Below are 21,781 nucleotides of genomic sequence, written 5' to 3' on the forward strand. Positions count from 1 at the left end.
TATAGACTGATATTTACAGCTGATATAGACTGATATTTACAGCTGATATAGGCTGATATTTACAGCTGATATAGGCTGATATTTACAGCTGATATAGACTGATATTTACAGCTGATATAGACTGATATTTACAGCTGATATAGACTGATATTTACAGCTGATATAGACTGATATTTACAGCTGATATAGACTGATATTTACAGCTGATATAGACTGATATTTACAGCTGATATAGACTGATATTTACAGCTGATATAGACTGATATTTACAGCTGATATAGACTGATATTTACAGCTGATATAGACTGATAGTTACAGCTGATATAGACTGATAGTTACAGCTGATATAGGCTGATATTTACAGCTGATATAGACTGATATTTACAGCTGATATAGACTGATATTTACAGCTGATATAGACTGATATTTACAGCTGATATAGACTGATATTTACAGCTGATATAGGCTGATATTTACAGCTGATATAAACTGATATTTACAGCTGATATAGACTGATATTTACGGCTGATATAGACTGATATTTACAGCTGATATAGACTGATATTTACAGCTGATATAGGCTGATATTTACAGCTGATGTAGAATGATATTTACAGCTGATGTAGACTGATATTTACAGCTGATATAGACTGATATTTACAGCTGATATAGAATGATATTTACAGCTGATATAGAATGATAGTTACAGTTGATATAGGCTGATATTTACAGCTGATATAGACTGATATTTACAGCTGATATAGACTGATATTTACAGCTGATATAGGCTGATATTTACAGCTGATATAGACTGATATTTACAGCTGATGTAGACTGATATTTACAGCTGATGTAGACTGATATTTACAGCTGATGTAGACTGATATTTACAGCTGATGTAGAATGATATTTACAGCTGATATAGACTGATATTTACAGCTGATATAGACTGATATTTACAGCTGATGTAGACTGATATTTACAGCTGATATAGACTGATATTTACAGCTGATATAGACTGATATTTACAGCTGATATAGAATGATATTTACAGCTGATATAGAATGATAGTTACAGTTGATATAGAATGATAGTTACAGTTGATATAGGCTGATATTTACAGCTGATATAGACTGATATTTACAGCTGATATAGACTGATATTTACAGCTGATATAGACTGATATTTACAGCTGATATAGACTGATATTTACAGCTGATATAGACTGATATTTACAGCTGATATAGACTGATATTTACAGCTGATATAGACTGATATTTACAGCTGATATAGACTGATATTTACAGCTGATATAGACTGATATTTACGGCTGATATAGACTGATATTTACAGCTGATATAGACTGATATTTACGGCTGATGTAGACTGATATTTACGGCTGATGTAGACTGATATTTACGGCTGATGTAGACTGATATTTACGGCTGATATAGACTGATATTTACGGCTGATATAGACTGATATTTACGGCTGATATAGACTGATATTTACAGCTGATATAGACTGATATTTACAGCTGATATAGACTGATATTTACAGCTGATATAGACTGATATTTACAGCTAATATAGGCTGATATTTACAGCTGATATAGGCTGATATTTACAGCTGATATAGGCTGATATTTACAGCTGATATAAACTGATATTTACAGCTGATATAGACTGATATTTACAGCTGATATAGACTGATATTTACAGCTGATATAGACTGATATTTACAGCTGATATAGACTGATATTTACAGCTGATATAGGCTGATATTTACAGCTGATATAAACTGATATTTACAGCTGATATAGACTGATATTTACAGCTGATATAGACTGATATTTACAGCTGATATAGACTGATATTTACAGCTGATATAGACTGATATTTACAGCTGATATAGACTGATATTTACAGCTGATATAGACTGATATTTACAGCTGATATAGGCTGATATTTACAGCTGATATAGGCTGATATTTACAGCTGATATAGACTGATATTTACAGCTGATATAGACTGATATTTACAGCTGATATAGTCTGATATTTACAGCTGATATAGACTGATATTTACAGCTGATATAGACTGATATTTACAGCTGATATAGACTGATATTTACAGCTGATATAGACTGATATTTACAGCTGATATAGACTGATATTTACAGCTGATATAGACTGATATTTACAGCTGATATAGACTGATAGTTACAGCTGATATAGGCTGATATTTACAGCTGATATAGACTGATATTTACAGCTGATATAGACTGATATTTACAGCTGATATAGACTGATATTTACAGCTGATATAGACTGATATTTACAGCTGATATAGACTGATATTTACAGCTGATATAGACTGATATTTACAGCTGATATAGGCTGATATTTACAGCTGATATAAACTGATATTTACAGCTGATATAGACTGATATTTACGGCTGATATAGACTGATATTTACAGCTGATATAGACTGATATTTACAGCTGATATAGGCTGATATTTACAGCTGATGTAGAATGATATTTACAGCTGATGTAGACTGATATTTACAGCTGATATAGACTGATATTTACAGCTGATATAGACTGATATTTACAGCTGATATAGAATGATATTTACAGCTGATATAGAATGATAGTTACAGTTGATATAGGCTGATATTTACAGCTGATATAGACTGATATTTACAGCTGATATAGACTGATATTTACAGCTGATATAGACTGATATTTACAGCTGATATAGGCTGATATTTACAGCTGATATAGACTGATATTTACAGCTGATGTAGACTGATATTTACAGCTGATGTAGACTGATATTTACAGCTGATGTAGACTGATATTTACAGCTGATGTAGAATGATATTTACAGCTGATATAGACTGATATTTACAGCTGATATAGACTGATATTTACAGCTGATGTAGACTGATATTTACAGCTGATATAGACTGATATTTACAGCTGATATAGACTGATATTTACAGCTGATATAGAATGATATTTACAGCTGATATAGAATGATAGTTACAGTTGATATAGGCTGATATTTACAGCTGATATAGACTGATATTTACAGCTGATATAGACTGATATTTACAGCTGATATAGACTGATATTTACAGCTGATATAGGCTGATATTTACAGCTGATATAGACTGATATTTACAGCTGATGTAGACTGATATTTACAGCTGATGTAGACTGATATTTACAGCTGATGTAGACTGATATTTACAGCTGATGTAGACTGATATTTACAGCTGATGTAGACTGATATTTACAGCTGATATAGACTGATATTTACAGCTGATATAGGCTGATATTTACAGCTGATATAAACTGATATTTACAGCTGATATAGACTGATATTTACAGCTGATATAGGCTGATATTTACAGCTGATGTAGAATGATATTTACAGCTGATGTAGACTGATATTTACAGCTGATATAGACTGATATTTACAGCTGATATAGACTGATATTTACAGCTGATATAGAATGATATTTACAGCTGATATAGAATGATAGTTACAGTTGATATAGGCTGATATTTACAGCTGATATAGACTGATATTTACAGCTGATATAGACTGATATTTACAGCTGATATAGACTGATATTTACAGCTGATATAGGCTGATATTTACAGCTGATATAGACTGATATTTACAGCTGATGTAGACTGATATTTACAGCTGATGTAGACTGATATTTACAGCTGATGTAGACTGATATTTACAGCTGATGTAGAATGATATTTACAGCTGATATAGACTGATATTTACAGCTGATATAGACTGATATTTACAGCTGATGTAGACTGATATTTACAGCTGATATAGACTGATATTTACAGCTGATATAGACTGATATTTACAGCTGATATAGAATGATATTTACAGCTGATATAGAATGATAGTTACAGTTGATATAGGCTGATATTTACAGCTGATATAGACTGATATTTACAGCTGATATAGACTGATATTTACAGCTGATATAGACTGATATTTACAGCTGATATAGGCTGATATTTACAGCTGATATAGACTGATATTTACAGCTGATGTAGACTGATATTTACAGCTGATGTAGACTGATATTTACAGCTGATGTAGACTGATATTTACAGCTGATGTAGAATGATATTTACAGCTGATATAGACTGATATTTACAGCTGATATAGACTGATATTTACAGCTGATATAGACTGATATTTACAGCTGATATAGACTGATATTTACAGCTGATATAGGCTGATATTTACAGCTGATATAGACTGATATTTACAGCTGATATAGACTGATATTTACAGCTGATATAGACTGATATTTACAGCTGATATAGACTGATATTTACAGCTGATGTATACTGATATTTACAGCTAATATAGACTGATATTTACAGTTGATACAGACTGATATTTACAGCTGATGTAGACTGATATTTACAGCTGATGTAGGCTGATATTTACAGCTGATATAGACTGATATTTACAGCTGATGTAGGCTGATATTTACAGCTGATGTAGGCTGATATTTACAGCTGATATAGGCTGATATTTACAGCTGATGTAGACTGATATTTACAGCTGATATAGACTGATATTTACAGCTGATGTAGACTGATATTTACAGCTGATATAGGCTGATATTTACAGCTGATGTAGGCTGATATTTACAGCTGATGTAGACTGATATTTACAGCTGATGTAGGCTGATATTTACAGCTGATATAGGCAGATATTTACAGCTGATATAGACTGATATTTACAGCTGATATAGACTGATATTTACAGCTGATATAGACTGATATTTACAGCTGATGTAGACTGATATTTACAGCTGATGTAGACTGATATTTACAGCTGATATAGACTGATGTTTACAACCTATATAATTACAGCTGATGGATAGATAGAATATAGACTGATATTTTCGCCTTATTTTTTAAAATTTCTTTAACTTTTTTGGTTGATATTATCTGCATATACTGTTTTCATGCTCATAAGTTTTTTGTATCCTTTAATGAACAGCTCAAAAGTCTGTGCTTCACAATGAGATGTTGATCAATTTCTATTATTCAGTTTTCATTTGGAGGGATGCTTTTTATGGTGCATTTATGTTAATGTAGTCACATGATAGTTATACCTGGAAATCAAAAATATCTTTTTCATCCAATATTTGTTAATTATTTTCTTTTTATTTATCTAAAATAGTAGGCAAATTCCTGGTTTTCACCCTGTGAGCTGTGTAAATCTACTGTCAATCTTTGTAAAGGTGTTATCCTGTGACAGAGTGATATTGTTTGAGTCCTGTCTCAGGTTTTCCGTGTGTTTTCAGGGATCATCCCACAGTGATAAAGAGACGGTTCACTAGCGTCCTAATTGTCTCCGGTCTGTCTCCTCTGTTTGTGTGGACATGGAGAGAATTCACTGGAATTACTGTGAGTCATAGACACAGAATTTTCAGAATAATACAGAGATTGGGGTATTTAATAATTCTTCTTGTAAATCTGTGACAGACCGGACCATCGTTCTTCGCTCTGATGGGGATCCGATTTGAAGGTCTGATTCCTGCCGTCGTCCTCCCCCTGCTGCTCACCATGGTAACATCATCATCATCACCATCATCATCATCATCGTAATGAACTTAGAATTAGATGGAATGAAAGGTAGAACCGTTCTGCAGTGCTGTGTGGTTCTGTGTTCCAGGTTCTGTTTCTGGGTCCTCTGATGCAGCTCGCTATGGACTGCCCATGGACCTTCATGGATGGGATCCGAGTCGCCTTTGGTCAGAGAACCTTTAATAACTACTCTGTAGTCTGGTTCTACTCGGAAAATCACGTTCTAATTGTTCTAATTGTGTTCATGAAGTGGTCGAGACCAGGGATATTCCTCGGTACATGAAATTAATTTAGGCAGAAGCCCTTAGGAACCAGGATCAGCACCAGCATGAAGACTTAAACCTGCAGGGTGGACTGAAGGCTGGCAGGTCTAGTACTGCACTTATTTACATTAGTACAGGATCCATGAAGAACCATTGATCATCATAAAGACCTTAACCTGCAGGGTGGACTGTGGGCTGGCAGCTCTAGTACTGTACTTATTTACTTTAGTACAGGATCCATGAAGATCCATGATCATCATAAAGACCTTAACCTGCAGGGTGGAATGAGGGCTGGCAGCTCTAATACTGTACTTATTTACTTTAGTACAGGATCCATGAAGAACCATGATCATCATAAAGACCTTAAGCTGCAGGCAGGACTGAGGGCTTGCAGCTCTAGTACTGTACTTATTTACTTTAGTACAGGATCCATGAAGATCCACGATCATCATAAAGACCTTAACCTGCAGGGTGGACTGAGGGCTGGCAGCTCTAGTACTGTACTTATTTACTTTAGTACAGGATCCATGAAGAACCATGATCATCATAAAGACCTTAACCTGCAGGGTGGACTGAGGGCTGGCAGCTCTAGTACTGTACTTATTTACTTTAATACAGGATCCATGAAGAACCACGATCATCATAAAGACCTTAACCTGCAGGGTGGAATGAGGGCTGGCAGCTCTAGTACTGTACTTATTTACTTTAATACAGGATCCATGAAGAACCACGATCATCATAAAGACCTTAACCTGCAGGGTGGAATGAGGGCTGGCAGCTCTAGTACTGTACTTAATTACTTTAATACAGGATCCATGAAGAACCACGATCATCATAAAGACCTTAACCTGCAGGCAGGACTGGAAACAGGCTGTTTGTTTTGTGTATTCTCTGACCTGTGGTTCTGAGTTCCCTGTTGTGTAATCACTGATGTTCTGTGTTCTCCATAGACCTTTTATTCTGAGTTTTTTGTTTTAATCACTGATTTTCTCTCATTATTTTCTGTTTTCTCCATTGGCGCATTGTTCTTGAGTTCTCTTTGTTTCATTCACTGATGTTCCCTCATTTTGTACTGTGTTCTTTGAAGACCCATGGTTCTGATTTCTTGGTTGTTGCAATCACTGACGTTCTCTCATGATGATCTTTGTTCTCCATAGACCCATGGTTCTGGGCATTATGTGTCAGTGACATGCGTTGGTTGAGGAACCAGGTGGTGGCGCCGCTCACAGAGGAGCTGGTGTTCAGAGCCTGTATGCTTCCCATGTTGGTTCCATGTACAGGAACATCCAACGCCATCTTTACCGTTCCGCTGTTCTTTGGAGTTGGTGAGTATTGAAAAACAACTGATTCAAATTCAGGTCATTGCTGTCTCAATAGTTAATTGCTGTGTAAGTGATCATTGCTCTCTCAGTGGGGCATCAACGTCTCAATGATCATTGCTGTCTCAGTGGTCATTGCTGTCTCAGTGGGTCATTGCTGTCTCAGTGGGTCATTGATGTCTCAGTGGATCATTGCTGTCTCAGTGGTCATTGCTTTCTCAGTGGTCATTGCTATCTTAGTGATCATTGCTTTCTCAGTGGTCATTGATGTCCTAGTTGTTTTTTACTGTCTCAGTAGATCATTGCCATCTTAGTGATCATTGCTGTCTCAGTGGTCATTACTGTCTCAGGCGATCAATCATGTCTCAGTAGGTCATTGCTGGCTCAGTAGTCATTGCTGGCTCAGTAGTAAACACAGTCTCAGTAGATCATTCATATCTCAGTAGTCGTTGTCTCAGTAGTCATTGCTGTCTCAATAGTCATTGCTGGCTTAGTAGTCATTGCTGTCTCAGTAGATCATCACTGTCTCAGTAGGTCATTGCTGTCTTAGTGGTCATTAGTGTCTCAGTGGTCATTGCTGTCTCAGTAGATCATTCATATCTTAGTAGGTCATTGTTGTGTCAGTAGTCATTACTGTCTTAGTAGGTCATTCGTGTCTCAGTAGATCATTCATGTCTCAGTAGGTCATTGCTGTCTCAGTGGTCATTGCCATCCCAGTGGGTCATTACTGTCTCAGTGGTCATTGATGTCTCAGTGGTCATTACTGTCTCAGTGATCATTCATGTCTCAGTAGGTCATTGCTGTCTCAGTGGTCATTGCTGTCTCAGTAGATCATTCGTGTCTCAGTAGGTCATTGCTTTCTCAGTAGTCATTGCTCTCTCAGCAGATCAGTATTGTCTTAGTGGGTCATTGCTGTCTCAGTGGTCATTACTGTCTCAGTAGATCATTCATGTCTCAGTAGATCATCACTGTCTCAGTAGGTCATTGCTGTCTCAGTAGTCATTGCTTTCTCAGTGGTCATTGCTGTCTCAGTAGACCATTCATATCTCAGTAAATCATTGTTGTCTCAGTAATCATTACTGTCTCAGTAGGTCATACGTGTCTCAGTGGTCATTGCTGTCTCAGTAGGTATTGCTCTCTCAGTAGATCGATATTGTTTTAGTAGGTCATTGCTGTTTCAGTGGTCATTGCTGTCTCAGTAGATCATTCATGTCTCAGTAGATCATTCGTGTCTCAGTAGATCATTCGTGTCTCAGTAAGTCATTGCTGTCTCAGTGGTCACTGCTGTCTCAGTGGTCGTTGCTGTCTCAGTAGTCATTGCTGTCTCAGTGGTCATTGCTGTCTCAGTAGATCATTCATGTCTCAGTAGTCATAGCTGTCTCCTAGTTGTCTTGGTAGAACGTTTCCATGCTCAGTAGGTCATTGCTGTCTCAGTGGTCATTGCTGTCTCAGTAGATCATTCATGTCTCAGTGGTCATTGCTGTCTCAGTAGTCATTGCTGTCTCCTATCTGTCTTTGTAGATCATTGGCATGCTTAGTAGGTCATTGCTGTCTCAGTAGGTCATTGCTGTCTCAGTGGTCACTGCTGTCTCAGTGGTCATTGCTGTCTCAGTAGTCATTGCTGTCTCAGTGGTCATTGCTGTCTCAGTAGATCATTCATGTCTCAGTAGTCATTGCTGTCTCCTAGCCGTCTTTGTAGAAGGTTTCCATGCTCAGTAGGCCATTGCTGTCTTAGTGGTCATTCCTGTTTTAGTAGTCATTGCTGTCTCAGTAGTCATTGCTGTCTCCTAGCCATCTTGGTAGAGCATTGCCATGCTCAGTAGGTCATTGCTGTCTTAGTGGTCATTGCTGTCTCAGTAGTCATTTGTGTCTCAGTGGTCATTGCTGTCTCAGTAGTCATTGCTGTCTCAGTAGTCATTGCTGTCCTAGCCGTCCTGGTAGAGCATTGCCATGCTCAGTAGGTCATTGCTGTCTTAGTGATCATTGCTGTCTCAGTAGTCATTGCTGTCTCAGTGGTCATTGCTGTCTCAGTAGTGTAGAAAACATAAGTTAGGTCCAAATTCTGTGGCTGGTTCAGATGAGCTTTATGCACTGTGCAGTGGAGAGAAGAAGCTCACAGCATGGCTGGTAAGGTCTCTCTTTGCAGATATGGCTTGAGATGGGGTTTTTAAAGGAGGGTTTGAGAATAACAAAAGGCTGATCAAAAGACTCACAGGATAGAAGGAAGTCACAAGGTAACGTGGTCACATGGGGTGCAGGATGCCATCAGTGTGAAGACTTTCAATAAGCATTCTACATTTGCATTTAAAGATTCACAGGGTCAAACAAAGTCACAAGACAACATTTGTTCACATGGGGTACAAGATGCGATCAGTGGGATTTGCATTCCTATTTAATTTCCTGGGCGACGGTGGCAGGTAGAGTAGGTTAACAATGAGGTGTGAAGAGACAGCAGACAACATATGGGTTCTTATTAAATCACAGCAGAAACAAAGGTTAATTGAATTAAACACAATTTTACTTCCACAGTAGGTCATTGCTGTCTCGGTGGTCATTGCTATCTCAGTAGTCATTGCTGTCTCAGTAGTCATTGCTGTCTCAGTAGTCATTGCTGTCTTCTAGCCGTCTTGGTAGAGCGTTACCATGCTCAGTAGGTCATTGCTGTCTTAGTGGTCATTGCTGTCTCCTAGCTGTCTTGGTAGAGCATTGCCATGCTAAGTAGGTCATTGCTGTCTCAGTAGGTCATTGCTGTCTCAGTAGTCATTGCTGTTTCCTAGCTGTCTTTGTAGATCATTGCCATGCTCAGTAGGTCATTGCTGGCACAACAGTGTGTGTTACAGTGCTGTATGTCATAATGGTCTAACTCTAAAGTTGATTAAACTTCCAAGGTTATAGAGGCTGTTTGTGTTGTTGATTTAGTTTAGATGTTTTAACTGGTAAATAATTGTAATTGTAAAATCTATGTTTCAGCTCACTTCCATCATGTGATAGAGTTGCTCCGCTTCCGACAGGGCACACTTTCGGGGATCTTCCTATCTGCAGGTGAGCCCAGGTGAGAGATAATGATGTATTAATTTACCTTCTTCTCAGCTAATCATGGGGTCTCTTTTTCTGGTTCCAGTGTTCCAGTTCTCCTACACAGCAGTGTTTGGAGCCTATACGGCCTTCATCTTCATCAGGACCGGTGAGTTTCTTCACCTCCAATAGAGCGGTGCAGGAATGAGTCCTAAAACACGGAAGCAAGTTAGCATTTTAGCACTTCAGGTTCCCTCGTCTGAAAGTCTGTGGGGTTTTTTGATTGAGTTTTCGGTTGAAGGCCTGAAATAAGGTCTGTGGTGAACGGTCAGTGTAGTCAGATCTATTTCCTGGTTGAAACCAGACTCAGAAAACGGGAGAAACTGCCGTTATTCCTTTTTTGTTTTTGTTTTTTCTTTTTTGTTTGTTTTGACCAAAAATGGAAAATTAGTAGTTTTTCCGTTTTTTTAATTTTGGTCACAAAAACTGAAAAACAAATAACATTTAAAAAAAAAAAAAAAAAAAAAAAAAAGGGGGGGGGGGGGGCAATTTTTTTTTTTTAAGTTCCATTATTTTGTTTTCTTCATTTGATGAAATACTTGAGAGAAAGAAAATAATGTGACCATTCGGAATGGTAAGCTTTTCCAAAAAAAAAAAAAAAATATATATATATATATATATATATATGAAATAAGAAAAAAAGATTTAAAAAAGGTAGTAGTATAACAGTCCATTAAATTGCCAATACATTAACAATTTACATTTATATCATACATTGTGTAAAGAGCATTTTGGCGGATTATAAGACTGTAAAATTCAATGGATGTCTCTTGTTTTAACATGGTGGCTTTTCTTTTGAAAATCTCACATTTCCCAATGGGTCACATGATTTCCTTTTCCTCAAGTATTTCATTAAATGAAGAAAACAAAGTAAAAATTGGGCCGTTTTTTAAAAAGTTGTTTTTCTGTTTTTGTGACCAAAATGAAAAAACAGAAAAACAACTCGTTTTTCCGTTTTTGGTCAAAAATGGAGATTTGGAGTAGTGTATGTTTTCACATCTTAAAAAGGCGGCTGCTAAAAGACAAGGACTACAGCATCTGTTGGGAAGATTATACGTCATCATCCGGAGCACAGCAGCTGAGCCGTTCACTCGTGTCCGCCGTGATGACGTTAAATTCAGTCAACCGCGTTGTAGTTCAGCATAGCTTGATGTTAGCTTTTTGCTTTCATCAGTTATATTAATGAACCAGATATGATGCTGATATTATCTGTCTATGAAGATTAATGTTTAGGAATCAAACTTGTTCGCTTCATAAACTTTAATCTCATTTTCAGCAATGATTCAAAAACCTGTAAAAACATCCCATAGGCTTGCTGCCGAGGGAACCTATGCAACGCTAGCTTTGGGGTTGTTTTTAAAATTACATCACAATTGCACCACTCTATACACAGCACCCCCTCACTGCCAGCTGATTGGTTAAAGATAACATGACTCCTTATACCTGATTGGATCTTTATTACCTCATGTAATATTATTAGCCAATGTAATATCACGTTAAATTAGAATGTACATCTCAGTATTACACCTCATTTCCTGTTTTAATGGTTCCTTGTGTCCTCTTTATTAACGGTCACCCCCTCTCATTGGTTCCTGGTCCAGGTCACCTGGTCGGTCCGGTTCTGTGTCATTCCTTCTGTAACTTTGTGGGGTTCCCGGCGGTCAGCGCGGCTGTGGACCATCCTCACCGGTTCTCCGTTCTCACCTGTTATCTTCTCGGTGTTCTTCTCTTCCTGTTCCTGCTGTTTCCGTTTACTGACCCCACCTACTACGGCCTCCCTACACCTGTCTGCACCCTCAGCCCCGCCCCCAGCTCCCTCTGCCTCTCCTGATTTGCTGCCTCTACATTCTTCCTCTGTTGGAGGCAGAGCTACAATTAAGGTGTGTAACATGAGGAGTAGGCGGAGCTACAGTTCGGTCACCTGAGATGGAGGCGGAGCTAAACATCAGTGTGTCCTCGGCGCCCTGAAAAGTGGCGAGGTCAGTTTCAATGACGACGTGGGCGTGGTCAGTGAGAAACGTTGACCAAGAGGAGGCCGGGCTTGATGTTGATGATGTCATTGGGACAGTTGTGGTCTCTGACTATCGTCACTTCCTGAAACATTCTGATTGGCTCGTTAAGTTAGCGTGGATTTTATTTCTCAAAGTTGATTTATTTCTTATTTGAAGATGAATCTTGATTTATTCTGCTTGTGGTTTATTTTATAATAGAAAGATTATTTAAGGATTGTTCTTTACTTATTTAAGTTAGGGTTCGTTAGATATCAAAGACAATTATTACAGGATGGAGATTAAGATTCATTTTAATATCATTTTTTATTGTTAAACATTCTGATTGGCCCGTTAGTTATCAAGGATTCTTTTTAAATTTGTTAAAGTGGCTTTAGTTGTGATCTAAGATTCTTTCTTTACTTTTTCTAGTACGGGTTAATTTTATAATAGAATGATCATTTCAAAATTGTTCTCAAAATTTAGTTCAGTGTTTGAAAAGCGTTCTTTTATTTATAATTATTCTGATATTTTTCCTTTTCCAACTTTTGTTCTGAACGTTGTAGTGACATTAATTTTTGTTGAATTATTAGTTGATATTCCAAATAATTTTCAGTTTTTATCAAACTTCAATCAAACCAGTTGAGCAACAACCAATCAGATCTGAAATAATCTGAGTCAAAGGAGAAGGTAGAAAGTCCAGAAACGGAGACTAACGAGGGACACATACGAGGGAGTCTACAGAGGGAGTCTAACGAGGGAGACTTGCGAGGGAGTCTAACGAGGGAGACTAGTGAGGGAGACTAACGAGGGAGTCTAATGAGTGAGACTAGTGAGGGACCCTTACAAGGGAGTCTAACGAGGGAGACTAGTGAGGGAGTCTAACGAGGGAGTCTAATGAGTGAGTCCAACGAGGGAGTCTACTGAGGGAGTCTAACGAAGGAGACTAGTGAGGGGGACTAACGAGGGAGTCTAAAGAGGGAGACTAGTGAGAGAGACTAACAAAGGAGTCTAACGAGGGAGACTAGTGAGGGGGACTAGTGAGGGAGACTAACAAGGGAGACTAACGAGGGAGACTAGTGAGGAAGTCTAACGAGGGAGACTAGTGAGGGAGACTAACGAGGGAGTCTAACGAGGGAGACTAGTGAGGGGGACTAACGAGGGAGTCTAACGAGGGAGTCTAACGAGGGAGTCTAACGAGGGAGTCTAGTGAGGGAGACTAGTGAGGGAGACTAGTGAGGGAGACTAAGTGAGGGAGACTAAGTGAGGGAGACTAACGAGGGAGTCTAATGAGTGAGTCTAACGAGAGAGTCAACTGAGGGAGTCTAACGAGGGTGACTAGTGAGGGGGACAAACGAGAGAGTCTAACGAGGGAGACTAGTGAGGGGGACAAAGAAGAGAGTCTTACGAGGGAGACTAGTGAGGGGGACTAATAAGGGAGTCTAACGAGGGAGACTAGTGAGGGGGACTAACGAGGGAGTCTAACGAGGGAGACTAGTGAGGGAGACTAACGAGGGAGACTAGTGAGTGAGACTAGTGAGGGACCCTTACAAGGGAGTCTAACGAGGGAGACTAGTGAGGGAGTCTAACGAGGGAGTCTAATGAGTGAGTCCAACGAGGGAGTCTACTGAGGGAGTCTAACGAAGGAGACTAGTGAGGGGGACTAACGAGGGAGTCTAAAGAGGGAGACTAGTGAGGGAGACTAACGAGGGAGTCTAACGAGGGAGACTAGTGAGGGAGTCTAACGTGGGAGTCTAACGAGGGAGTCTAGTGAGGGAGACTAGTGAGGGAGAATAGTGAGGGAGACTAAGTGAGGCAGACTAACGAGGGAGTCTAATGAGTGTGTCTAACGAGAGAGTCAACTGAGGGAGTCTAACGAGGGAGACTAGTGAGGGGGACAAACGAGAGAGTCTAACGAGGGAGACTAGTGAGGGAGTCTAACGAGGGAGACAAGTGAGGGAGTCTAACGAGGGAGTCTAACGAGGGAGTCTAGTGAGGGAGACTAGTGAGGGAGAATAGTGAGGGAGACTAAGTGAGGGAGACTAACGAGGGAGTCTAATGAGTGAGTCTAACGAGAGAGTCAACTGAGGGAGTCTAACGAGGGAGACTAGTGAGGGGGACAAACGAGAGAGTCTAACGAGGGAGACTCATGAGGGGGACAAACGAGAGAGTCTTACGAGGGAGACTAGTGAGGGGGACTAACAAGGGAGTCTAACGAGGGAGACTAGTGAGGGGAAAAAATGAGAGAGTCTAACGTGGGAGACTAGTGAGGGGGACAAACGAGAGAGTCTTACGAGGGAGACAAGTGAGGTGGACTAACAAGGGGGACTAGTGAGGGGGACTAACGAGGGAGTCTAACGAGGGAGTCTAACGAGGGAGTCTAACGAGGGAGACTAGTGAGGCAGTCTAAAGAGGGAGAAAAGTGAGGGAGACTTACGAGGGAGTCTAACGAGGGAGACAAGTGAGGGAGTCTAACGAGGGAGACTAGTGAGGGAGACTAACAAGGGAGTCTAACGAGGGAGACTAGTGAGGGAGTCTAAAGAGGGAGACTAGTGAGGGAGACTAACGAGGGAGTCTAACGAGGGAGACTAGTGAGGGAGTCTAAAGAGGGAGAATAGTGAGGGAGACTTACGAGGGAGTCTAACGAGGGAGACTATTGAGGGACACTTACGAGGGAGTCTAACGAGGGAGACTAGTGAGGGAGACTAACGAGGGAGTCTAACGAGGGAGACTAGTGAGGGAGTCTAAAGAGGGAGACTAGTGAGGGAGACTAACGAGGGAGTCTAACGAGGGAGACTAGTGAGGGAGTCTAAAGAGGGAGACTAGTGAGGGAGACTAACGAGAGAGTCTAACGAGGGAGACTAGTGAGGGAGTCTAAAGAGGGAGAATTGTGAGGGAGACTTACGAGGGAGTCTAACGAGGGAGACTATTGAGGGACACTTACGAGGGAGTCTAACGAGGGAGACTAGTGAGGGAGACTAACGAGGGAGTCTTACGAGGGAGACTAGTGAGGGAGTCTAAAGAGGGAGACTAGTGAGGGAGACTAACGAGGGAGTCTAACGAGGGAGACTAGCGAGGGAGTCTAACGACAGAGACTAGCGAGGGAGACTAACGAGGGAGTCTTACGACGGAGACTAGTGAGGGAGACTAACGAGGGAGTCTAACGAGGGAGTCTAACGAGGGAGACTAGTGAGGGAGACTAACGAGGGAGTCTAACGAGGGAGACTAGCGAGGGAGACTAACGAGGGAGTCTTACGACGGAGACTAGTGAGGGAGACTAACGAGGGAGTCTAACGAGGGAGACTAGTGAGGGAGACTTACGAGGGAGTCTAACGAGGGAGACTAGTGAGGAAGACTAACGAGGGAGACTAGTGAGGGAGTCTAAAGAGGGAGACTAGTGAGGGAGACTAACGAGGGAGTCTAACGATGGAGACTAGTGAGGAAGACTGACGTGTGAGTCTAACGCGGGAGACTCGTGAGGGAGTCTAACGAGGGAGTCTAATGAGGGAGTCTAACGAGGGACTAGCGAGGGAGACTAGCGAGGGAGTCTAACGACAGAGACTAGCGAGGGAGACTAACGAGGGAGTCTTACGACGGAGACTAGTGAGGGAGACTAACGAGGGAGTCTAACGAGGGAGTCTAACGAGGGAGTCTAACGAGGGAGACTAGTGAGGGAGACTAACGAGGGAGTCTAACGAGGGAGACTAGCGAGGGAGACTAACGAGGGAGTCTTACGCCGGAGACTAGTGAGGGAGACTAACGAGGGAGTCTAACGAGGGAGACTAGTGAGGGAGACTAACGAGGGAGACTTTAAGGAATACGCTTGAGGGAAAAACAGAAGAGAGAAACGTTGGTAAACTAGCTGAACTGGATGCTGCCATCTTTGAGACAGTTTAACTGGTCTTTAATTTTCTGCCTCAGACAATCTTATAGGTCAGTATCACAGGATTGGTTAAATCCTGGTTAAATGTCTACAGTATTAAAGTCAGGAGTAAGGGTTAGGTTTAGGTCAGGGGTCAAAAGACTTCTTTTTAGCCTGATTATTTCATGGTGATTCAAACATAAACTGCTGAATCAGTCAGATTGTTTGATTAGTTCTTATTCATGTACATTATTCTGCATGTTTAAAATGTACTTTTGCATTTATTATTATTATAATTATTGTCATCAGAAGCTGGCTCTCCACACTGCAGCTGATAGTGGAATTCTCTGTTTGAATTTCAGTGTCCCCTTAAGCAATCATCTGGTGCTTTTATTTTGAAGGAGAAGATGAGGAAGATGGGCTGAATAGTTTTGTCTCTGTGTGCAGGAGTCAAACATGGATATATTTTAATGCTCCACTATCTCCTCTGTAACGAGCTGTAACGAGCTCTGTGTGAGAGGACATATTAATCAAGGACGTCCCCTTTCAGGACGCTCAGTCCGTCCCCCTCGGTCCTGGTCCCTGTGGATCCGAGTCGTTCTTGGTGCTTCTTCACTGCGTGGTCACAGAGAGTCGAGCCGATTCCACATGTGGAACGTTTTGAAACTGTGAAAAAGACGAGGCTGCTTCAACGTTCAGCAATAATCAACCCTCTGACAATGTGAGTGTAGGGTATCTGTGTGTCACTGGGACTACCAGCAGGGGGCGCCAGCTCTCCTCGGTTAAACCTTCATCACTGACAATCTGGGTTAAAGTCAGACAATCTTCTTCTTTGGTGTTCAAACTGTTCTCTGACTTCAGACTGAAACCAGACGGCTGGACAGATGAATGCTTTATTTGAGAGCAGACGGAGATTTGAGCTCTACTTTCATATTTCTGTCAGAAGAAGAGGTAACCACAGGTCAAGGTGTGATCCTGGATTTGTTCCCACACAGTCACGTGTTCTTAGCGTGTTTTATGACGACAATCTTTGAATTTGGATCGTCTGTAAATAAACTTTTCTACATCCTCACCGTCTCTGCTCTCATTTTATAAACACGATTTATACATGACAGTAATCATGGCAGTATTCTAAGATGGACTCTAAATCCGCCTAGACCGGTGATACTCAACGTGTGGCTCTGGAGCCACATGTGGCTCTTCTGTGATGATCCATGGCTCTTTTGTGTTGTGATTCTAAATATTTGTCCCCCAGAATACCTTTGTTAAGGGAAACTATGACCTCAGAAATTATCCATTGGCTTTAATTGTCAACCTTTATTTTTTTGTTTGTATATTTCCATTGCCCTTATTTGTAATTTTCCTCCTTTTTTGCCATTTTTAATCTATTTTTACAGCTTTTTAAGCCCATTTGTCATTTCTTTTGCCTTTGCCTTCATGCCAGTTTTTGCTTTCACTTTTTTGTTTTTGCTACCCATTTTTTTTCACATTTTAACCTTTTTTTTACCACCTGTAACTCATTTTTAATCAATTTTGCCACTTTTCCTCCCCACTTTTGCCAATTTTCGCCCATTTTTTACCACTTTTTTGGACAGTTTTGCCACTTCTGCCCATTTGAGTCTCTTTCCACCATTTTTGCCACATTTTTACCTTTTTTTTAACCACCTTTAACTCTTTTTTTTGTTATCAATTTTTGCCATTTCCACCAGTTTTTGCCTCTTTTATCCTGCTTTATGCTATTTTCAAAAATGTCCCCCTTTTTGCCATTTTTTGCCCCTTCTTGCATATATAAGCTGCCTTTTTCCATTTTTTGCCAATTTTGCCCATTTGAGTTACTCATTTTTGCCACATTTTACCATTTTTGACCATTTTACCACCTGTAACTCATTTTTTCATTCAATTTGCCATTATTTCTCACTATTTTTGGCACTTCTTTGCCACTTTTGGATCGTTTTACCACTTTAACTTATTTTAATTGTCACTTTAACCCATTTCCGCCACTTTTCACCACTTAGATTGTGGCCACTTCTAAACCAATTTTTGCTACTTTCTGCCTATTGTTACTTCTGTTGACCCTCTGTTGCCACTATAACCCCTTTTTTAACCACTTTTCACGCCCCTTTTTTCCCATTTTAACCACATTTTACTGGCCATTTTTGTCAGTTTAACCAATTTCTGCCTATCTTTTCTGCCTCAGTTAACCCATTTTTACCAGTTTAACCTGCTTTTCCCACTTTTAAATCCCATTTCACCAAATTTTCCACACATTTTGCAACTTTTCTCAAATTTTGGCCACTTCTAAACCATTTCTGCTACCTTTAAACTCCAAACTCTAACCTTTATATTAAAATGTTTAACCCATTTAAATTCTGTTTTTAAGAAAAGGGATTTACATTTTTAAGATGGCTATATACTACAGCACAAATTACTAAAAAATGATATTTATTGCTTTGATAAGAGTGTTTATTATTCAGGTTAAATACTAAAAATGGATATCACAGCTTAACTTTAGAATGGACCAGGATTTTGCTGACTCCATGGGCCCCCAGTTTTACTGAATCCCAGAAAGATCTCTCCTTTATCCCCCCTTATGGACAGCTTTGTCTGCTCATGACTATTGTTTATATGCATGGCTGTGTTCAGCCACCTTCAGGTACAGTGGGGGTCCTGGTCTCTGGCACCTTTGTTTTGGGGGTCATGGGCTGAAAAAGCTGAGAACCCCTGGTGTAGACAAGAAGAGACGAGGTCAGAGAGCATCTGGGCAGTTTTCAACAGAAGATTTAAATGAAATGAAAGTCTTTCACAGTTAAAATTCTTTATTTTAGTCTACAGAGAAAAAAAAATGTCTGAAAGTTCAGACTGAAATGTTTTTGTGGACAAACAATGTTTGGGAACGACAAACTAGTGAACATTTAAAGATGAAGTCGACTGAATTTAAAGCAGCTGCTTAAATCAACAATGATTATAAATGTGTTAAATGTTCACAGACTTCAGGTTACAGTTTGGCTGAATCAGTGTCTGTAAGACAAACAGGTTAAAACTCTGATTACAGATCCGTGCAGCAGAATTCAGCTGAACTCAGGGGAACATCAAGAACCTGAAATGTTCATAATTAAAGGTGCAGTGTGTAATATTTAGCCTAGTAGTATTTAGCAAAACAAACTTGGTTAAAATGAAACATAACATTTATAAGTAGATTGATCTAAATTAGTGTTGACATCTGATAAGACATTTTTTAAATTTATGTTTTAAATTAACTCAGAATAAGTCTTTTATTCATACATAGGGAGGGTCCCCTCCAAGGACGCTGCCATCTTGGATTTTTGCATTTTCCCTGTTTCTATGGCTCCATAGAAGGAACCAAATAACAGTTAAGCATGTATTGATTTTGAAACTTCACTGGTTCCCACAGTTATCACCAGAGAAATGAGCATCACACTCCAGAATTGACTGTTAGATGTTGATAGTCCCAATTTTACACACTGCACCTTTAAGGTTTGGTAGAGTTCTTTCTCTGTGAATATCAATGATAGTGAACATTCTGTAGAACAGGGCTCCATTCAGATTCATGTTTGAAGAGGTTACTGTAGGAATGTTCTGGTTTTAGCCCTCAGTGTTTGATTAAAATAGAACAGAAGGGTCATTGGCATTCTCACAGCTTTGTTTATGTTTTTAAAGCCAAGGTTCATCTGCAGGAGAAAAAAAAGTCCAAAAAATTCCTGCCTGCTTGAATCAGACCCTCCAACCCCCCAATCCTCCAGGCTTGGAGTGAGGAGTCCCCCCCGTCTGTGTGGCTGTGAGGGAACAGAGAAGTAGAGATAAGGACCACTGTAGATGTGATTTGTTCAGGATGAGTCACACTGTCTGAAAGGGTCTTGTTTTAGCTAAACACTCCATGAAGTCACATGACCAATAACTTTACCACGGACCAACTGACGGAAGTGGCGGTTTGCCAACTTTTGAAAAAGTTTTCTGTTAGATGACAACAGCAGAAAAAAGCACGTTGATATTAAGTTAACTACTAAAAAAGTCTAAGTCTCACCACCAGGGGGAGTTCAATCTGAATACAAATAAAAGAGGACATGGTGAGTAACATGGCATCATGACAGTAATTCCAAAATGGACCATGGTCATGATTAAGGGGCGGAGCCTGAGCCGCAGCATGAATGGTTGATGCTATAGAATAAAAGTGGTCCATCAAAGCATTAGACTACAGAAGGTACAGCAACAAAACAGCAGCTTCCTGTAGACGTTCATTATCAACAGTCTATGAATGAGGTACAGCAACAGAACGGCAGCTTCCTGTAGATGTTCATTATCAACAGTCTATGAATGAGGTACAGCAACAGAGCGGCAGCTTCCTGTACACGTTCATTATCAACAGTCTATGAATGAGGTACAGCAACAGAGCGGCAGCTTCCTGTAGACGTTCATTATCAACAGTCTATGAATGAGGTACAGCAACAGAACGGCAGCTTCCTGTAGACGTTCATTATCAACAGTCTATGAATGAGGTACAGCAACAGAGCGGCAGCTTCCTGTACACGTTCATTATCAACAGTCTATGAATGAGGTACAGCAACAGAACGGCAGCTTCCTGTACACGTTCATTATCAACAGTCTATGAATGAGGTACAGCAACAGAACGGCAGCTTCCTGTAGACGTTCATTGTCAACAGTTTATGAATGAGGTACGGCGACAGAGCGGCAGCTTCCTGTAGACGTTCATTATCAACAGTCTATGAATGAGGTACAGCAGCAGAACGGCAGCTTCCTGTAGACGTTCATTGTCAACAGTTTATGAATGAGGTACGGCGACAGAGCGGCAGCTTCCTGTAGACGTTCATTATCAACAGTCTATGAATGAGGTACAGCAGCAGAACGGCAGCTTCCTGTACACGTTCATTCCAGCATTAGCAGAGTTAGCAGTAGTAGTGTTTGATTAGCAGAGTTAGCAGTAGTAATGTTTGATTAGCAGAGTTAGCAGTAGCAGTGGCTGATTAGCAGAGCTAGCAGTAGTAGTGTTTGATTAGCAGAGTTAGCAGTAGTAGTGGTTGATTAGCAGAACTAGCAGTAGTAGTGTTTGATTAGCATAGTTAGCAGTAGTAGTGGTTGACTAGCAGAGTTAGCAATAGTAGTGTTTGATTAGCAGAGTTAGCAGTAGTAGTGTTTGATTAGCATAGTTAGCAGTAGTAGTGGTTGATTAGCAGAACTAGCAGTAGTAGTGTTTGATTAGCAGAGCTAGCAGTAATAGTGTTTGATTAGCATAGTTAGCAGTAGTAGTGTTTGGTTAGCATAGTTAGCAGTTGTAGTGTTTGATCAGCAGAGTTAGCAGTTGTAGTGTTTGATTAGCAGAGGTAGCAGTAGTAGTGTTTGATTAGCATAGTTAGCAGTAGTAGTGTTTGATTAGCATAGTTAGCAGTTGTAGTGTTTGATTAGCAGAGTTAGCAGTTGTAGTGTTTGATTAGCAGAGTTAGCAGTTGTAGTGTTTGATTAGCAGAGGTAGCAGTTGTAGTGTTTGATTAGCAGAGTTAGCAGTAGTAGTGTTTGATTAGCAGAGTTAGCAGTAGTAGTATTTGATTAGCATAGTTAGCAGTAGTAGTGTTTGATTAGCAGAGCTA

The 21,781-nt window shown here is 40.0% G+C and overlaps 1 protein-coding gene across 1 annotated transcript in view; it reads left to right on the top strand.

The window, feature by feature from the left end:
- rce1a (Ras converting CAAX endopeptidase 1a) overlaps positions 1-17,232 on the top strand; it is a 19,261-nt gene extending 2,029 nt beyond the window's left edge. Inside the window, exons 2-9 of the mRNA XM_041782491.1 lie at positions 5,371-5,473; positions 5,552-5,635; positions 5,742-5,820; positions 7,074-7,241; positions 10,206-10,277; positions 10,357-10,419; positions 11,912-12,190; positions 16,523-17,232. Of these exons, the coding sequence (XP_041638425.1) occupies positions 5,371-5,473; positions 5,552-5,635; positions 5,742-5,820; positions 7,074-7,241; positions 10,206-10,277; positions 10,357-10,419; positions 11,912-12,141 (799 nt within the window). The 3' untranslated portion in view covers positions 12,142-12,190; positions 16,523-17,232. The remainder of the gene's footprint in view (positions 1-5,370; positions 5,474-5,551; positions 5,636-5,741; positions 5,821-7,073; positions 7,242-10,205; positions 10,278-10,356; positions 10,420-11,911; positions 12,191-16,522) is intronic.
- Positions 17,233-21,781: the final 4,549 nt, after the last annotated feature.

Source organism: Cheilinus undulatus, unplaced genomic scaffold, assembly GCF_018320785.1.
Source record: "Cheilinus undulatus unplaced genomic scaffold, ASM1832078v1 Contig5, whole genome shotgun sequence".
Classification (NCBI taxonomy): domain Eukaryota; kingdom Metazoa; phylum Chordata; class Actinopteri; order Labriformes; family Labridae; genus Cheilinus; species Cheilinus undulatus.